At 38.5% G+C, this 15,750-nt stretch overlaps 1 protein-coding gene across 1 annotated transcript in view; it reads left to right on the forward strand.

The window, feature by feature from the left end:
- LOC120565497 (glypican-5-like) overlaps positions 1-15,750 on the forward strand; it is a 55,660-nt gene that overhangs the window by 9,863 nt on the left and 30,047 nt on the right. The window contains exons 5-8 of the mRNA XM_039811329.1: positions 765-947; positions 2,410-2,579; positions 3,389-3,448; positions 4,250-4,372. Of these exons, the coding sequence (XP_039667263.1) occupies positions 765-947; positions 2,410-2,579; positions 3,389-3,448; positions 4,250-4,372 (536 nt within the window). The remainder of the gene's footprint in view (positions 1-764; positions 948-2,409; positions 2,580-3,388; positions 3,449-4,249; positions 4,373-15,750) is intronic.

Here is a 15,750-nt window from a genome sequence, read left to right on the forward strand (position 1 = left end):
TTTAGAAATTAAAAATGTAGATATATCATATCAGTCATGTTTTGCTTCCTTAAAATATATGTCATCTCATTCCAGATTTAGCATTTGGAGGTTGTCAGAAATTAATCAAATGTAATTCTCTTAGGATCATGTGTGTGTGTGTGTGTGTGTGTGTGTGTGTGTGTGTGTGTGTGTGTGTGTGTGTGTGTGTGTTGTAGTTGGTATGGCACAGCATTTTGTCATCAGTAAATCATTCCCACGTTAGGTTTTGAATTGACAAATAACAAGAGCATTGCCAAGAGAACTGGCAATGTCTTCCGTGCATCTTACTGGGCTGCTTTAACAGCGCCCACAATAGAGAGACTTGGAAGATGGCACTGTTCATCCCGCTTGAGAGTTTCTTGGAAGAAAACAAAGCGTGGTGGTAAACAACTTATATCATGTTTATCCTCTTCAGTAAAGAGCAAAGTCAGGGAAAGGCAGAGACACGTAGGAACAGCCTCTCTGTGACAGAAGGCAACTCACTTTATGGAAAATGTGGTCTTACTCGACACCTTCGTGAGCTAGAAACTGCTGGTCATCTCAATCGTTTGCTCATTTCAATCCATCCAATTGTTTTATAGCAAAGTGTCACAGTCAATTTGTCACTGAAATTGAAACACGTCCTTGTTCTCTTTCCCCACGTCTCCTTTCCACATTTGTCACCTCTGCACCCCCTTTTCATCCTCCTCCTTTCTTCACTATGCCATTTCAACTTCTTTTTCCGTCCATCCTCTCTATTCTAGGTGGGTGTATCAGAGCTTGGCGCCCCCTGGGGGAGTTTGGTGGTGTTGCTTCAACGGTTAGCTGCTACCTTAGCAACCAGCAGCAACCACAACAGCATGGAGTTAGCTCTGTTAGCAGTCCGAAATCATGTGAATGATGCTATACTGCACGCTCAGCTGCACGGGCCACGAGTTACAGCCACAGTAAGCAGAGGGGATGATGGGACGGAGATGTGTCCAAGTGTGGTTTGCTTTAAACTCTATATACTTTATTTTTTTCATAAAAGAAAATGTAGATCCTGGATATTACTGCCAGTCTACTGAAAAAAGGTTTGAATACTAAAGTAATTTTTCCCATAACATGTGCCCAAATAAAATACAATAATTGAAAAGGGATCAGTAACAGATAACAAATAACCCTTACTCATATGTCTCAATAATAAAGACATTTGAATTTTGGACACAGAGTGAGGAAGGCCGTGGGTTTTCTTTCAGCCTGGCAGTTGGATCTCCTCACAAAAGCATTGTACCTAGATGGGCTAAAAACAGCCTCATTCTTCAGAGAATCAGGGGTTCCCCTCAGTCTTGTGTGTGTGCAAGTGTGTATGTGAGTGTGAATACAGATCCAGTGCCAGACAAAGACTGTGGTTGGCGGGACAACCAATACCCAAAATGCAGCTTGCTTCTGAGTGATGAGAAAGTTTCTGTGGTTAATCTCTGGACAAACAGACAGCACACAAACACATTCATGCATGCACACACTGTTGGAGAAGGAAATAGAGTAGCCATCCAACTTTGAGAGAACATTGTGGACTTAGTAGAGTAGATTCCTGAGAGGTAAACAAACATACACAAGCATAATCACACTGCTAATTGTGGCTAATAGGAAAATACCACTTAATTGGATATTTGATCAAGCTTCTTATTCATCAGACCACATCACCAAAAGCTATAACCCCTAACCCTTTAACAGTGTTTATGCGCACCATTTAAAGTTGATAGATTGCAACATGGATTTAAAAACAGCAGTAATTTCAGAAAACAATTAGGGTCACTGTTGAGAAAACTGATTTTACCGGCCTCCATAATGCAGCATGTGTTGGATTTTTTGGTAAATTTGTCAATTTAGTACTAACTTTCAGAGCAAAGTAAACACAGTAACAGAATTACAAATTGGTGTTAGGCTGATCTAGTATTATTATATTCACAATAATAAACACTAACTATGAAAGGCAGACTGCGCAGGACACAGCTCCCAGCAACCTGAGTAAGTTGTAAAACACTAGCCACATATTCTGCAACTGACAGCAACTGATAACTAAATAGCAATCAAGCAGAGGTGTCAAAATAACTAATTGATAGATGGTTAAAACATTCAGTTTCTGCCTCTCCATCTCCAAGTGGTTATGCAAACCCTACTGAACCTACTTCAAAAACATCGGCAATGCCAGGATCACCATGTCTTGTATATAAAAATGTTAACAATATCCACTTTTATATAATTAATAGGGTTAAAGAACATCCAATTCAAAATTCTCTTCAAAAGAACATATTTATGACATGATGGATGGTCATCTGAGAAGATAGTGAGACGGTCCGTGCACATCACTTAGCATTGCTCTGAGAAGCAGCCAAAACGCTGCCCTGCAAACTCTCTCTTCCTCAGGTAGAGAAGGTGTGTGGACCCCAGGCAGCTGGTCCCATGATGCCAAGTGCAAATCCCACCACCTCGCATGTTACACCATCTGTGAGCCCTTCTACATCAGTAACCTCAGAGAGGTCCAATGGGACATCGCCTCCCTCAGCTCACCAGCGTCTGCAGCCGCAATCCCGCAGGTGAAATTGTTTATTGAAATTGAAATTGTTTATTTGAGAGGATAACCCCTTGAGATGAAGCATCTCGTTTTCGAGGGGGTCGTCGAGACAACGGACAATAAGACAAAGACAATACAATACAACACACATACATTCACACTCGCTAGAGCTCTCCCTCATCCCACCCCACCCACCCGCTCCACCGACTCCTTATTGAAATCAAGTTTGTATATAATACATATTTCAGTATTAGGAAACATGACAACATTTAGCCCATACATACACATATGCATATACATACATATACACACATATATACATACATATATAATATTCGTATGCACACCTGCACCCATACTCATGTATAAACATAAATAAAGAGAATGAAAAGTATCCCAGCTATTTGGACATCTATACCTGAGGAAAACATTTACAGTAAGAATACATACATAACACATAACATACACATAAGTAAAGACCGATGTTTTAAAGGAGTGCAAAGAGGTGACAGATCTTCGAGACCCAGGCAGGCTATTCCAATCTGAAGGGGCTTTAAATTTAAAGGCACGTCTGCCACTTTCTTTATGGATGTTTGGCACAGTGAAAAATGGATATTCAGTGATATTCAGTGAGCTCCATACATCTGATGAATTGTTTGAGTTCTTGTCAGAGGTCAGAATATCTGGGGCAAGTTAGAATTTAGAAAGTGAATTAAATGCGGGAAGAGACACAGAGTAGAGGTTCTTTTTACATTTGTCCTTCAGTCATAGTAGAAGAAAATCAATTCAAACATTCTTTTTGTGCTTGTGTGTGTTTGTGTATCCCACCAGGTCATTCCTACTTAAAGGCTCCAGAGGAGACAAGAGTCGCAACCTGAAAAAACTGTCAAGGTAAATTCATCTCCATCAATTGCACTTTGAAGTATTATCAAAGGAGTATTTGTCTGTAAACAAAGAAAAATTACAGACATCTTATCACATCTCAATGGCTGCTCATGTTTTTTGCAATAGACATTTACTTCATTCTATCCATTCATTTACCCTTAAAGAAAATCCAGTGTCAAAAGGAACCTTATCAGTTAACAGTTACATTTCCCCCTGCTATAATAATATGGACACTGGGTTGAATAATAATGTGGAAACGGTTGATGTATTGTAAACATTGTGTGTGGACCTCTTAACTCTGCTTGACGGATTAGTAATTTTAATGTTTATTCATTTCTTACTTGTTTTAGGACCTACATTTTGGGCAAATAATTTGGCTAAAATGTAAAATATTTTCAGTTTGTGTTTGTACCTTGTTGTAATCCTTTGAAACATAAATAAAGAGATGAAAAAAAACAACATCATCACATAATGATTCACTGCAAACATTATGCCAATAAAGTGCAAAGCAACTGTTGTCAGTGAACTTTTAATTCTCTGTATCTTTAGTGGCATTTGATTAATACAATCTCTTCATTTTTTTTACGTTTCATTCCTCTTCAATGATATAGCCATTTCCTAAAGGCTGAGGATAAATAAAACCTGACATCAGCCAAGTCATTAGAAGAAAGCCTTACCAGAGTCTATCAGAAGGGATTTCAAAAAGAATTGGACATGACAAGTCTAAATTGAAACAAATAAAAGCATATGGTACATTGGTCAACCCAAGTATTCAACTGTGCACAATTCTCTCTCTCTCTCTTTCAGGGAGTTTGAGGGCTCTATCCAGCGGTACCAGTGGTTTTTCTCAGAGCTGCCAGAGATGCTATGTGAAAGTGAGATGGAGGTTGAGCAGCACACATGCTGGAGCGGCCAAGAACTCGTAGAAAGGTGTGTGTGTGTGTGTGTGTGTGTGTGTGTGTGTGTGTGTGTGTGTGTGTGTGTGTGTGTGTGTGTGTGTTACATTACGTGCATTACTTAGTAGCAAATCATTTATCCCAGGAAGGACCAGTGGTAGAATGTAACTAAGTATATTTACTCAAGTACTTTACTTAAGTACAACTTTGAGGTACTTGTATTTTCTTTCCACTTTATAATTCTACTCCATTGCATTTCAGAGAGAAATATTGCCACTACATTAATCTGACAGCTTTAGTTACAGATGAAGATTTTTGCAAACAAAACATGTAGTTTATAAAGTACAATGTTGTATTATGAATCAAACTACCCAAATATATATATAGGCCTACAAGTACAGCTGAAATGCTTAGCCATTTAAACATTTAGTTGATTGACAGAATTGTTTCCAGTTTCTAAAATGTGAGGATTTTTCAGCATTGAGTACCTTTACTTTTAATACTTTAAGTACATTTTCCTGATGATACTTACCTCAAATATTCCTGATTCTTTGCCACATTAGCCCAAAAAATATAAAACTGAATTTTTAAAACAACAACAATGACACAATCATGAAGTGAACAAATGTATTGATATTTCAAACTTTAAACAAATAAAACTGAAATATTCAAAATTATCAGCCCCTTAAGTTAATACTTTGTAGCCACCTTTTTTCGATCACAGCTTAAGTCGCTTGGGGTATGTCTCTATCAGTTTTGCACATCAGAGACTGACATTTTGCCCATTCCTCCCTGCAAAACAGCTCGAGCTCAGTGAGGTTGGATGAGAGCTTTGTGAACAGCAGTTTTCAGTTCTTTCCACAGATTCTCGATGATTCAGGTCTGGACTTTGACTTGGCCATTCTAACACCTGGATATGTTTATTTGTGAACCATTCCATTGTAGATTTTGCTTTATTTTTGGATCATTGTCTTGTTGGAAGTCAAATCTCCGTCCCAGTCTCAGGTCTTTTGACTCCATCAGGTTTTCTTCCAGAATGGTCCTGTTTTGGCTCCATCCATCTTCCCATCAATTTTAACCATCTTCCCTGTCCCTGCTGAAAAAAGCAGGCCCAAACCATGATCTGCCACCACCATGTTTACAGTGGGGATGGTGTGTTCAGGGTGATAGCTGTGTTGCTTTTACGCCAAACATAACGTTTTGCATTTTGCCAAAAGTTTGATTTTGTTTCATCTGACCACAGCACCTTCTTCCACATGTTTGTGTGTCTCCCAGGTGGCTTTTGGCAAACTTTAAACGACACTTTTATGGATATCTTTAAGAAATGGCTTTCTTCTTGCCACTCTTCCATAAAGGCCAGATTTGTGCAGTATACACTGATTGTTTCCTATGGACAGAGTCTCCCACCTCAGCTGTAATCTCTGCAGTTCATCCAGAGTGATCATGGGCCTCTTGCTCATCTCTGACACCCACATAGCTGAAATTTAGAGACCTGTCGATACCCCCAATAATCGCTTCACGTGCTCTTGAGTAAAGTGGGAAATCTTTGTACCAACCGCTTTAAACTTCTCCACACAGTATCTCGACCGCGTGTGTACCATATCTTCTGCACACTCACAGATCATTATACGAACATACACACATCTAAACATTACAAGTACATTGACATCAGACCTCACTGAACTCTGGAGAAGTTGCTGCACAAATAAGGGGCGAATAATTTTGCACGCCACTCAGTTTATTTGTTAAAAATGAAATCCAATAATTTCGCCACTCATAATGGGCGACGTGTGATCTCAAAAAATTACGTTTATACTTATGTTTGAGGCCTGAAATGTGGCAAAAGGTCGAAACGTTCAAGGGGGCCGAATACTTTCGCAAGGCACTGTACATACTTTTACTTAAGTAACATGTTCAATGCAGGACTTTTGCTTGTAACAGAGTGTGTTTACAGTGTGCTATTAGTACTTTTACTTAATTAAAGGATCTGATTACTTCTTCCATCACTGGGAAGGACCTACCAATCATATAGAGCAGTTGCTCTGACACACTATGTGGTACTGCATGCCTACTCAAGTGAGGCACCCACTTTGGACATGTAATGCTCATTTACGTTTGTAATTCCATTGGACAAGTAGTGAAAATGCAACCCCATTGGAGAGAATGTCATATTTCATTTTAGATCCAGTATGTTGGAATACAAAGCTCAGGAGGCCATGTAAAATCCAAGTTGGCGCGTAGTTAATTTGTCCGTCCTTGACTGGAGTACTACTACAGTATTTAGCATTGCTATCTGTACTGCCACCTGCCCAGAAGCTCCGGTGTCACAATTCGGTGTTAAGTAACAACCCAATAGGTGTGTGAGACAGATGTTAAGTGCCACCTTGGATGTTGCATCTACTCAGCTGCACTTTACGGTGTAAATCATGTGTTCGTTACTTTAGGTAAGCCTGATATAAAGTGAAATATCATCAGTTGTTGTTGAGCTTACATTGGTGGATTTGTATTTTCTACATGTATCTGAAACAGAACTTTAGAGTATGAAATCCCAGTAATGAGTTCTTTACTCGGGTAGTGATCCATGACTGCGTCTAATTGTTAGTCGAAATGATTTTTAAATTTAAAAAAATGGACAAAAGTGCTGCATTTAAGAATGTGTGTGTGTCTCTGTGTGTGTGTGTGTGTGTGTGTGTGTGTGTGTGTGTGTGTGTCGCGTGTGGTTGTGTGTGTGTGGTGGGGGGCTCTAATAGTTGCTAGGGTGGGGGTGACAGGGTTGTGAAGGTTAGAGAGTTTGTTTCCAGAGTCTTTCTCATGGTGATTACATTGGCAGCTTAAACTGGTAACGAGATAAATGGGCACACATACACGCACGCACCAACGCACACACATTCAGAGACGCGCACACAAACGCACTCCAACGCACACATTCATTCACACGTTCCAACTAACACGCATACCAACGTGCACCCTGCAATACACACAGAATATGAGCTATTCTGATATTTCGCTGCGCACCGCCTTCTCTCAAAAACACACACACACACACACACACACACACACACACACACACACACACACACACACACACACACACACACACACAGAGTTACTCAGTTGCTGTGATAGAGAAGTTTTTTCTGTTAATGGTCTATCAACCATATGAAACAGGCCATGTAGTCTTGCAAGGACATCCTACACAAAAACGCACACACACTTGTTTACTGCTTTGTCACCATCAGTGCTTCAGTGAAGGCCAGTAAACCTTATATTTAATGGCTCTGTCATTTCTTTGCCTCTGCTGATATTTTAAGATAACTTGAGCTGGATCCCTCCTATTTAATTGTATTTAAATAACTCTCTTTACAGTAATACATTTTGTGATGTACACTAATGTATATCATTTTTTGTTTAAGATATGCAGATGGTTACACCCTCAAATTGTTATAGTTTAATAGATAAATAAATAAACCTCTGATGAAGTCCCTTTTGTCTGTAGGTCAGTGAGGTTTCTGAACATAAACAAGACTTTATGTAAAATATTCAGAAATCCCCAGACTGTGTATCTGTGAAGTGTGTTTTAGGGTTTTATTTAGAGGAACAGAAGAGGCGTTACACTCAGCCTGTCTTGGACTTCAGCCAGTCTGTGCCTCTCTGACCTCTTTACATCTTCTTCTCTCTTGCATCTATCCATCCACCCGTTTATTCATTAATTCAGCCATCCATTCATCTCTCCATCCTTCTATTCAGACCTCCATTCACCTCCTCCGCCCTCTGACCCACTTCACTTACAAATGTCTGTGTTGGTGAGAGTTTGGGTATGTGAGAAAAAGAGAGAAAGGCGGCAAAACACACAGAATGATGAGAAAGTCTGAGAGTGCATTATAAAGGAGAGGAGAGCAGAGAGTTAGCGCTCTTCTCTCTTATACGGATACGCGCTAGCACGAGGATGAAGATGGTCAGGCCCCTGTTTAGGCGAAGAAGAGTCCAGCATAAGAGTAGGCGTCATTTCTTCCCCTGTCCCAAAGTCAAGCCTCGCCACAATAAAATACTGTAGTTGAAACATTTATTCCTAATCTTGAATAGCATCTTGCCAGACTTTTTATCGTCAGAATGCATCCATCCCAAAACAAACAATAAAAAAAAGAAAGCAGAAGTGAAAGAACTAAAATACCTCTAACATTTCATTTGAAAACAAGCAGGAGAAATGTGTAAAAAAAGAAATACAATCGGTTTACAATATTTACAATATTCAACAACTTTAAGTCAAAGTCTCAGAATACAATTACCAGTGAGTCACTTTGAATGACTTGAACAATTTGGAGACCCATTAGTAAACAATTCTATCAGCTGCCAACCAAATCTAAAGGCCCTAGGCCGTATATAAACTGAGGCAATGGCAGGACACAACTCGTCCAATCACTCCTGGCCAGTCCAACATATCCACTTACACAGATTAGAGAGCACAGAGTAAGTGACAGTGGGTCATTACGAGATACACATTCAGTTAAAACTGTTATTAGAATAACCATTAAAATTACACCACTGGGCAAGTGCTTTTATTTTGTTAACTAAATCCCATAGAGAAATAATCCCGTACTTGTACACATGATGCAAAGTCACAAGGCACTAGGCCATATACAACACACTACAAATACAATCCACACTCTTAGATTAAGCACATTTTCCAAACATCACCATCTACCAATCCACAGTGTTTGATATTTATGATTATGTCTCTGAACTCTTGATTGACTGGCCTTTTGAACAAGATAGTGCAAGTATGATGCTATGAGATAGACTTTGTATTGTGTAACTGTGTTCGAATATTCCCACAGTGCAAGGTTATAAATATATGTGTGTGTGTGTGTGTGTGTTTTGCAGCTATAGGGCTGATCACAAAAACAAAATAATCGAGAATAACTATTATTTTGCACATTATGCCCTGCAAGCAAAAAAAAAGTATTTCACAGTTCAAGGTGTTTTCACTGTTGATTTGTTTAACTTTTTAAATCCAATAATTGCAACATCTTTCCAAAAGTCATCAATGAGTAATTGTGGTAGATAACGTGATTATGATTCTTTTCCATAATCGAGCAGCCCTAATTTGAACTTTGTTGGCAGTTAGAGTTGTAATAGCAGTTTTTTTCCAGAAGAGGGAAGCATGTTATTACCATCCTAAGTAACAAGACATTAACTCTGCTTCCACCTCTGAAGTCCTGCCACACCCGATGTTTTGATATATTTTGTTTTTTAAAGCATTACAATCTGTTTTACATCAGCCATTGACGCTCTACAGAATCAGGAAAATGCTGTTAAAAGGCAGAGAAAGAATTGTCCGGAGGGGGTGAAAAGGAATGTGAAGGATGGAGAAAGTGAGACTAAGTGCATTCTTTCCAAATCTATCCAAACCACAGCATATCGCTTCCATGTCTTGTACAAGAGGTACATGTATAAGCCTCAGGTGTGTGTGTGTGTGTGTGTGTATGTGTGTGTGTGTGTGTGTGTGTGTGTGTGTGTGTGTGTGTGTGTGTGTGTAATAGAGCTATGACTCCACAGGAATGTAGCTAGATTTACAATTGAGGTTGTGACTCTCATAATTACACACCTCTCTCAGATCAGATAACTATGTCAGGTAATTTCATTTCCACTGTGTGTGTGTGTGCGTGTGTGAGTGCGTGTGTGCGTGTGTGTGTGTGTGTTTCCATGCATGCCACAGTCGCTTTAAACGTTACCGTTAACAACCCTGCAGTAACCGAGGGCAACAGCAGAGCAGCTTGGTCATTATGGTGCTGGTGATTTATGTCCGTCGTTCTCCAGATCTTATTAAATGTCACTCTGTGTGTCACACACAGCACACTTTCTGCAATATTATCATCTCATCAAACAGACAGAGAATCCAGACAGTCTGTTATCTGGCCAATAGCTTATTCACAGCAATACATTCAGCAAATGCTTTAGATGTGAAGATGCTGTTGATATATTCCCCTTCACTTGAATATAAAGCACAATCCACGAGGTGTGATTTATCACCAACACTGACACAAGATTTGTTCATTTGCCAAATGGTAATTAGGCTACAGGTAATTGAAAAGACATTGTTTTGTAGCTTCAGTAACCTTTGCACATAATACTCATGTTAATGTGTTGGCAAAAGATGTGATGTCTGTAAGTCCAATCAACAACACTGATTTGCTCATCGTGCTCGACCTTACTCATTTTAATTGAACTTAATAATACTGAGAGCAGTCAAGTTAAAGCAAATAAAGCCAACTCCTCTTCACCTCAGCCTCAGTAAATCTGATGGCTGTTAAGCATTAAGTGAGAATGATATCCGTTCAGCTTTCAACAGATGGTTAGTTGCTGCTGATAGAGTGTTTTAAGAATGTCTCACCCTGCAAATAACAAATAGTTGCATACAGCCAACTCTGCCAATTCCCATTTCAGCTTTTTACTGTAGATGTTAGACAGCCCATTTTCCATTACATCTTGCATAGTCATATAGTCATTGATATTGGCTCGTGTTGTCCCTCTGCATTTGCGGTGGAGATTGCAGTGGCCCTAATAAATATTGTTGTCCTACCTGTCACTTATCCTGGAATTGCTAGTTAATAACAACTGTATGCATTCCTCTTGGAGCACTCCATGTCTCTTAGAGTCAATCCTAGCTCCACATTACATGTAATGTTAGCTGTAGATAATTTAGACAATAGGAATATTGTCCTGTATATTATATTTATTTATTTATATATTTATTATTTATTATATATACTGTATATATAAAAAAAAACATTTGATACAGTTGATTATTCTTTACTTTTTACAAAGATTGACTTCATTAGGAGTCAGAAGGGATGCCTGTAAATAGTTTCAGAGCTGTTTATGACATGACTTTCGTGTGCGAGGGTAGGGACAGCCCAATCTGAGTACTGTACATGTCATGGTAATGACATTTCTTTCATGCTGTATAGTCAAATACATCTTTATGCAGACGATTCACTAATATTCTGTGTCGCTGATTCTGTTCAAGTAGCTACAGAGAAATTACAACTCCTCTTTAATAAATTGCAAGATGCTAATTATCCATAATATTTGATGCAAATACAAAAACATTTATACTGTGCTCAATATCCATATATATATATATATATATATATATATATATATATATATATATATATATATATATATATTACAGTCATTGTCTCCACTGTAACTCGTTTTGATATTTAGAAGGTCACAGCATATAGAAACAGGTATCAATGAAAAAAATGCATATTTAGATATCATATAGAAAACACATTTTTTCATATTTTTCAACCATTTTTCAACCCAATTTTTAACAATTGTCGACTTTAAACAGCTGCTTGTGATTTACACAATCTTTACTCCAGTTTGACTTGACATTACTTGAGGTAATTGTAATACTTCACATCACTGCATTTTTTAATGATTAGTTTGGTTGGTCTTCCTTTACTGAGAGAAATATTAACCCTTGGTGATTACTTATCTACAAATGTCTTGTTGGAAAATTGTCATCTTGTATGTATCCTTCAATGCTCTAAAAGGAATGACTGTTGTATTGTTGGTGCACTGGTTTTACAAAATGAACTGCAAAGCCACACAAACCCAAACACTTTATACACCTCTGTAACTTCAAAGCCATGCATGATAACGACCTACTTGTCGTTATCATGACGCTTTAACTAATTATGGTAATTATTTTGTTCTGTTTGTGTCTGTTTATATAGTATATGAGTTAGTTTATTTGTAAGTGTAACTGTAAACAGGGTGTGTGTGTGGGAAAAAAAAGGCAAGTCTCATCCAACCTTAATAATAAATAAATGTCAAATCAATTGCCTGTCACTCTTGGCTACATTGTTACTAATAAAGACACACATTTCGAGCATTAACGCATTAAGAAAATATTTGTGAGGTTTTGCCCGTCTTGGGTGTGTGGCAGAGTCATTGGACGTGTGGTGTTGACACTGATCCCTAAAATCTTTGCTGGAGTCTAAGGAATCTTGGGATTTCCCCCTGGGGCACAGTGTGTGGTTTCTAATTGAGCTTTTTTTTCATCCTCCCTCCTCACCCTTCTCTTTTCCTGTCTTTTTTTCCTCCTCTTTCCTCTCATATTTTGCTCTTTTTATTGCCTTGGATTTTATAAATCAGTTAGGGTGAGGTTTGCAGAACCTTTCATCACGTGTTAATGCATTTACATTAGTCCAATATCATGTTGTCACAGATACTCAATCACTCTGTTTTGGGAATGTCGGTACATGTAGCATATCCTGTTTTTGTCAACCATACTGTCTCATTCAATGAAACGGTCAAAGAAGAATTAATTTCTTGTCATTAGCAGTGGTGCGCTGTATGATCTTTTGCTGTTCAATGGTACATCTTTGTAATCAATGTAAGCAGTTTCCATGGTGATTGGTGTTTGGAATGTGCCTTTTGTTTATGTAGCAATACAAAAGCCATCCATGAGATATGGTCTGTGTTATAAGATTAGTAGGTTAGCCAGCTAATTTAGGATTAACCCAGACTTCTGTATTTATAAGGCTTGCTAACTTTTTTTGTGCCGTGTGGATAACTTCCTCTGGAGCATGTTAAGATCAAAGGATTTGAGAAAATGTATAAATGGCCAGTGGCACAGTGGCACAGTGATTGTTGCAGGATGAGTTATGCACAAATGCTAGATAGAAAAGTGACTATACTCATATATCAGTATTTCCATCAGTGTTTGGTTCAGTGCTGCCTATTGCTGTTATATGTTGAACATTTCAGAATATGAATAGAATAGAAAATCTTAAGTGTAATGTCAATGCTATGTTACACGCATAGCTGCTGAAGCTTCACATTTAGGCTACACTGTAGCTGATGGGTGTCCCTTTAATAATTTAACTATAGTCTCATGAGTAAACAAACAATGTGGACCTTCCCACCATAGGTTACATCACAAAGTAAATTAAAGAATGTAAACTGTAGATAAAAGCCTGATCGTGCAAGGATCTGTCTAACATTGCATATCTGATGCTGAACTATATAAATCAAAACATGTGCCCCATGTGTCAACCATTAATCCATCTTTAAAAAATGTGAGTGGTATTTGCACACTGAAAAGTAGCTCCTACTAATTTATGTAAACAGTATTACAGTCAAACGGACCTTAATCAATTGCTCTTTTCCTCTAGCCATTTTGTTTAATCATTTACAATGCAGTTTTTCTCCAGTACTCTTCTCTGCATTGCCCAGCAGAAACTGTATAATGCATCTCATCATGAAACATAAGAGCGAAATTCTGTTTTTCCCATACACACTCTAGGCTACTTAATATGTTGAAAGTGTCAGCACTATGTTTAATTTATTTTTATTCAGTGCCATATCTGTTGATTATATTAGATAAAGTTGAGTGCTATATTCTTTTTCCCCACTGCATCTTATTATTTTTGCCTCTCTAATGACCTCATTTTCCCATGAGGATATGTAGTCTCATTCATTCCCTCTCTCATGAATTGCCAATGTGACAAAAAGACTAACCTGGAATTGCTTTGTGAGTCAGGCCTCAGGACATCAACAATCAACACTTTGATTAGAATAAGACTGTAATGAGTATTTAATCCTTTTATTAAGTAAAATGTATGTATGAAAACAATCTGTTTAACAATAAAACAATTTGAGAAAGTTGATTAGAGACTTCATGCATTCTGACTAGAGATGGCCCGATACCGAGTACCGATCCGATACCAGTGTGTCATATATTTTATTATGTTTTAACAACTGTAAACTACTATCCCTGTATGGATGTGATATGATTTCTATCTTTGTCGGTCTGGCTCATGTTAAACTCTTTGTGAAACATGAACAAACACTAACAATGAATGCCACAGAACTTTCTTTTATTATCCAGTTTGACAGTCAGTTATAACAGAAAAAGAACATAAATAACGTAGATTTTCTTTAGGGCTTTATTGCGTGGTGGTATAGTACTGGTATCGGTAACAGAACATCTCTTATTCTGACTAAACTTTCTGATGGGATCTGATTCCAGACCAGCAGGGTTAGCATGGCTCCAGATGCTGGGGTCTTCACCACTACACCGTCTCTTGGCATTAGTCAAGTAGTTTGTTTTTATGTTCGGATGCATCTGCTCTCAAGTTCCCACAACCCTTTCCCCTTGTTGCCATAGCCAGAGTGTGTTTTCGAGGGTGTGGACTCAGCGGTTACTGAGTTGGTGGCTGATTGTATTAGCTAGCAGAGCTGGTTTGGACCGTGGAGACTTGGAAACATATGACTCATGAACTGTTGCTTCTTCTCTTTTTCTTTTCTCTCACTTCATCTTCCTTTTGATCCACCCACTGCAATCCCCCCACGCAGACAAAATGATGTGATACTCACTTATAGCCCACTACAGAAAGAAACATCAATGTGCTAGATGACCAAGGATCAAACTCTGTGATGATGTTTATTCGCCACATTCAGGCCACTCTACCCAATTTGTCATTTAAATTAGTTCAGTATGATGTACTTATATGCATATAGCTGCAGAAAAAGTAGCTATTCAGAAAAATCATCCAGAAGAAGCCAGAAACCAGTGGACAGCCATCATGCATAGCTGGTAACAGGCCAAATTACATTTAGCTTAAAGTGCCCATATTGTGAAAAATCACTTTTTCTGGGATTTGGGGTGTTATTTTGTGTCTCTGGTGCTTCCACACGCATACAAACTTTGAAAAAAATCCATCCATGCTGTCCAGGCTTTTTACGTCACTAGCCGAAACGAGCTGGCTAACCGCAACCGTTAGCTTGCTAGCGTTACCATGCTAGCGTTAGCATGCCAACTCGTTCTCAATAGCAAAGCACTGCTACAACGCACACAAGTTCACCATAATCTACAAAAGAACAGTTTACATGTGCGCCCTCATTTAGAAGTCTCCCACCTAATCATGCCTTGTAACTGACCGAAGTTGGAGAAACAGCCTTTCTTTTACTGTCTATGGAGCTAGCTAGCTGACATGATCTAGATTGTGTATCGACATCTGTGCTACTGCGCATGTGCGAGTGCAATCACAGATAGTACAGAAGAATAAGAAGAAAAGAGGTCTCACTCTGTAGTTAAAACAGAGACCAGGTGAATAGAGGATCTGCAGCAGTGAGAGAGAGCTGTGCAGTACAACACAAATATGGTGTTTTTTGAAAATTAAACCATGTAAACCTATTCTGGTACAACCTTAAAATACAATTATGAACCTGAAAATGAGCATAATATGGGCACTTTAAAAGGCCCATATCGTTCTCATATGCATGTTAAAACCTCTGCTCTTATGGTAGCAAAATAAACACACTTTGTAGATGGTGCAGGGAGTCCAGTAACCATTCATATCCATCACTAAAATTAAAGTATAAATACCACTT

This window comes from Perca fluviatilis, chromosome 9 (assembly GCF_010015445.1).
Source record: "Perca fluviatilis chromosome 9, GENO_Pfluv_1.0, whole genome shotgun sequence".
Classification (NCBI taxonomy): Eukaryota; Metazoa; Chordata; class Actinopteri; order Perciformes; family Percidae; genus Perca; species Perca fluviatilis.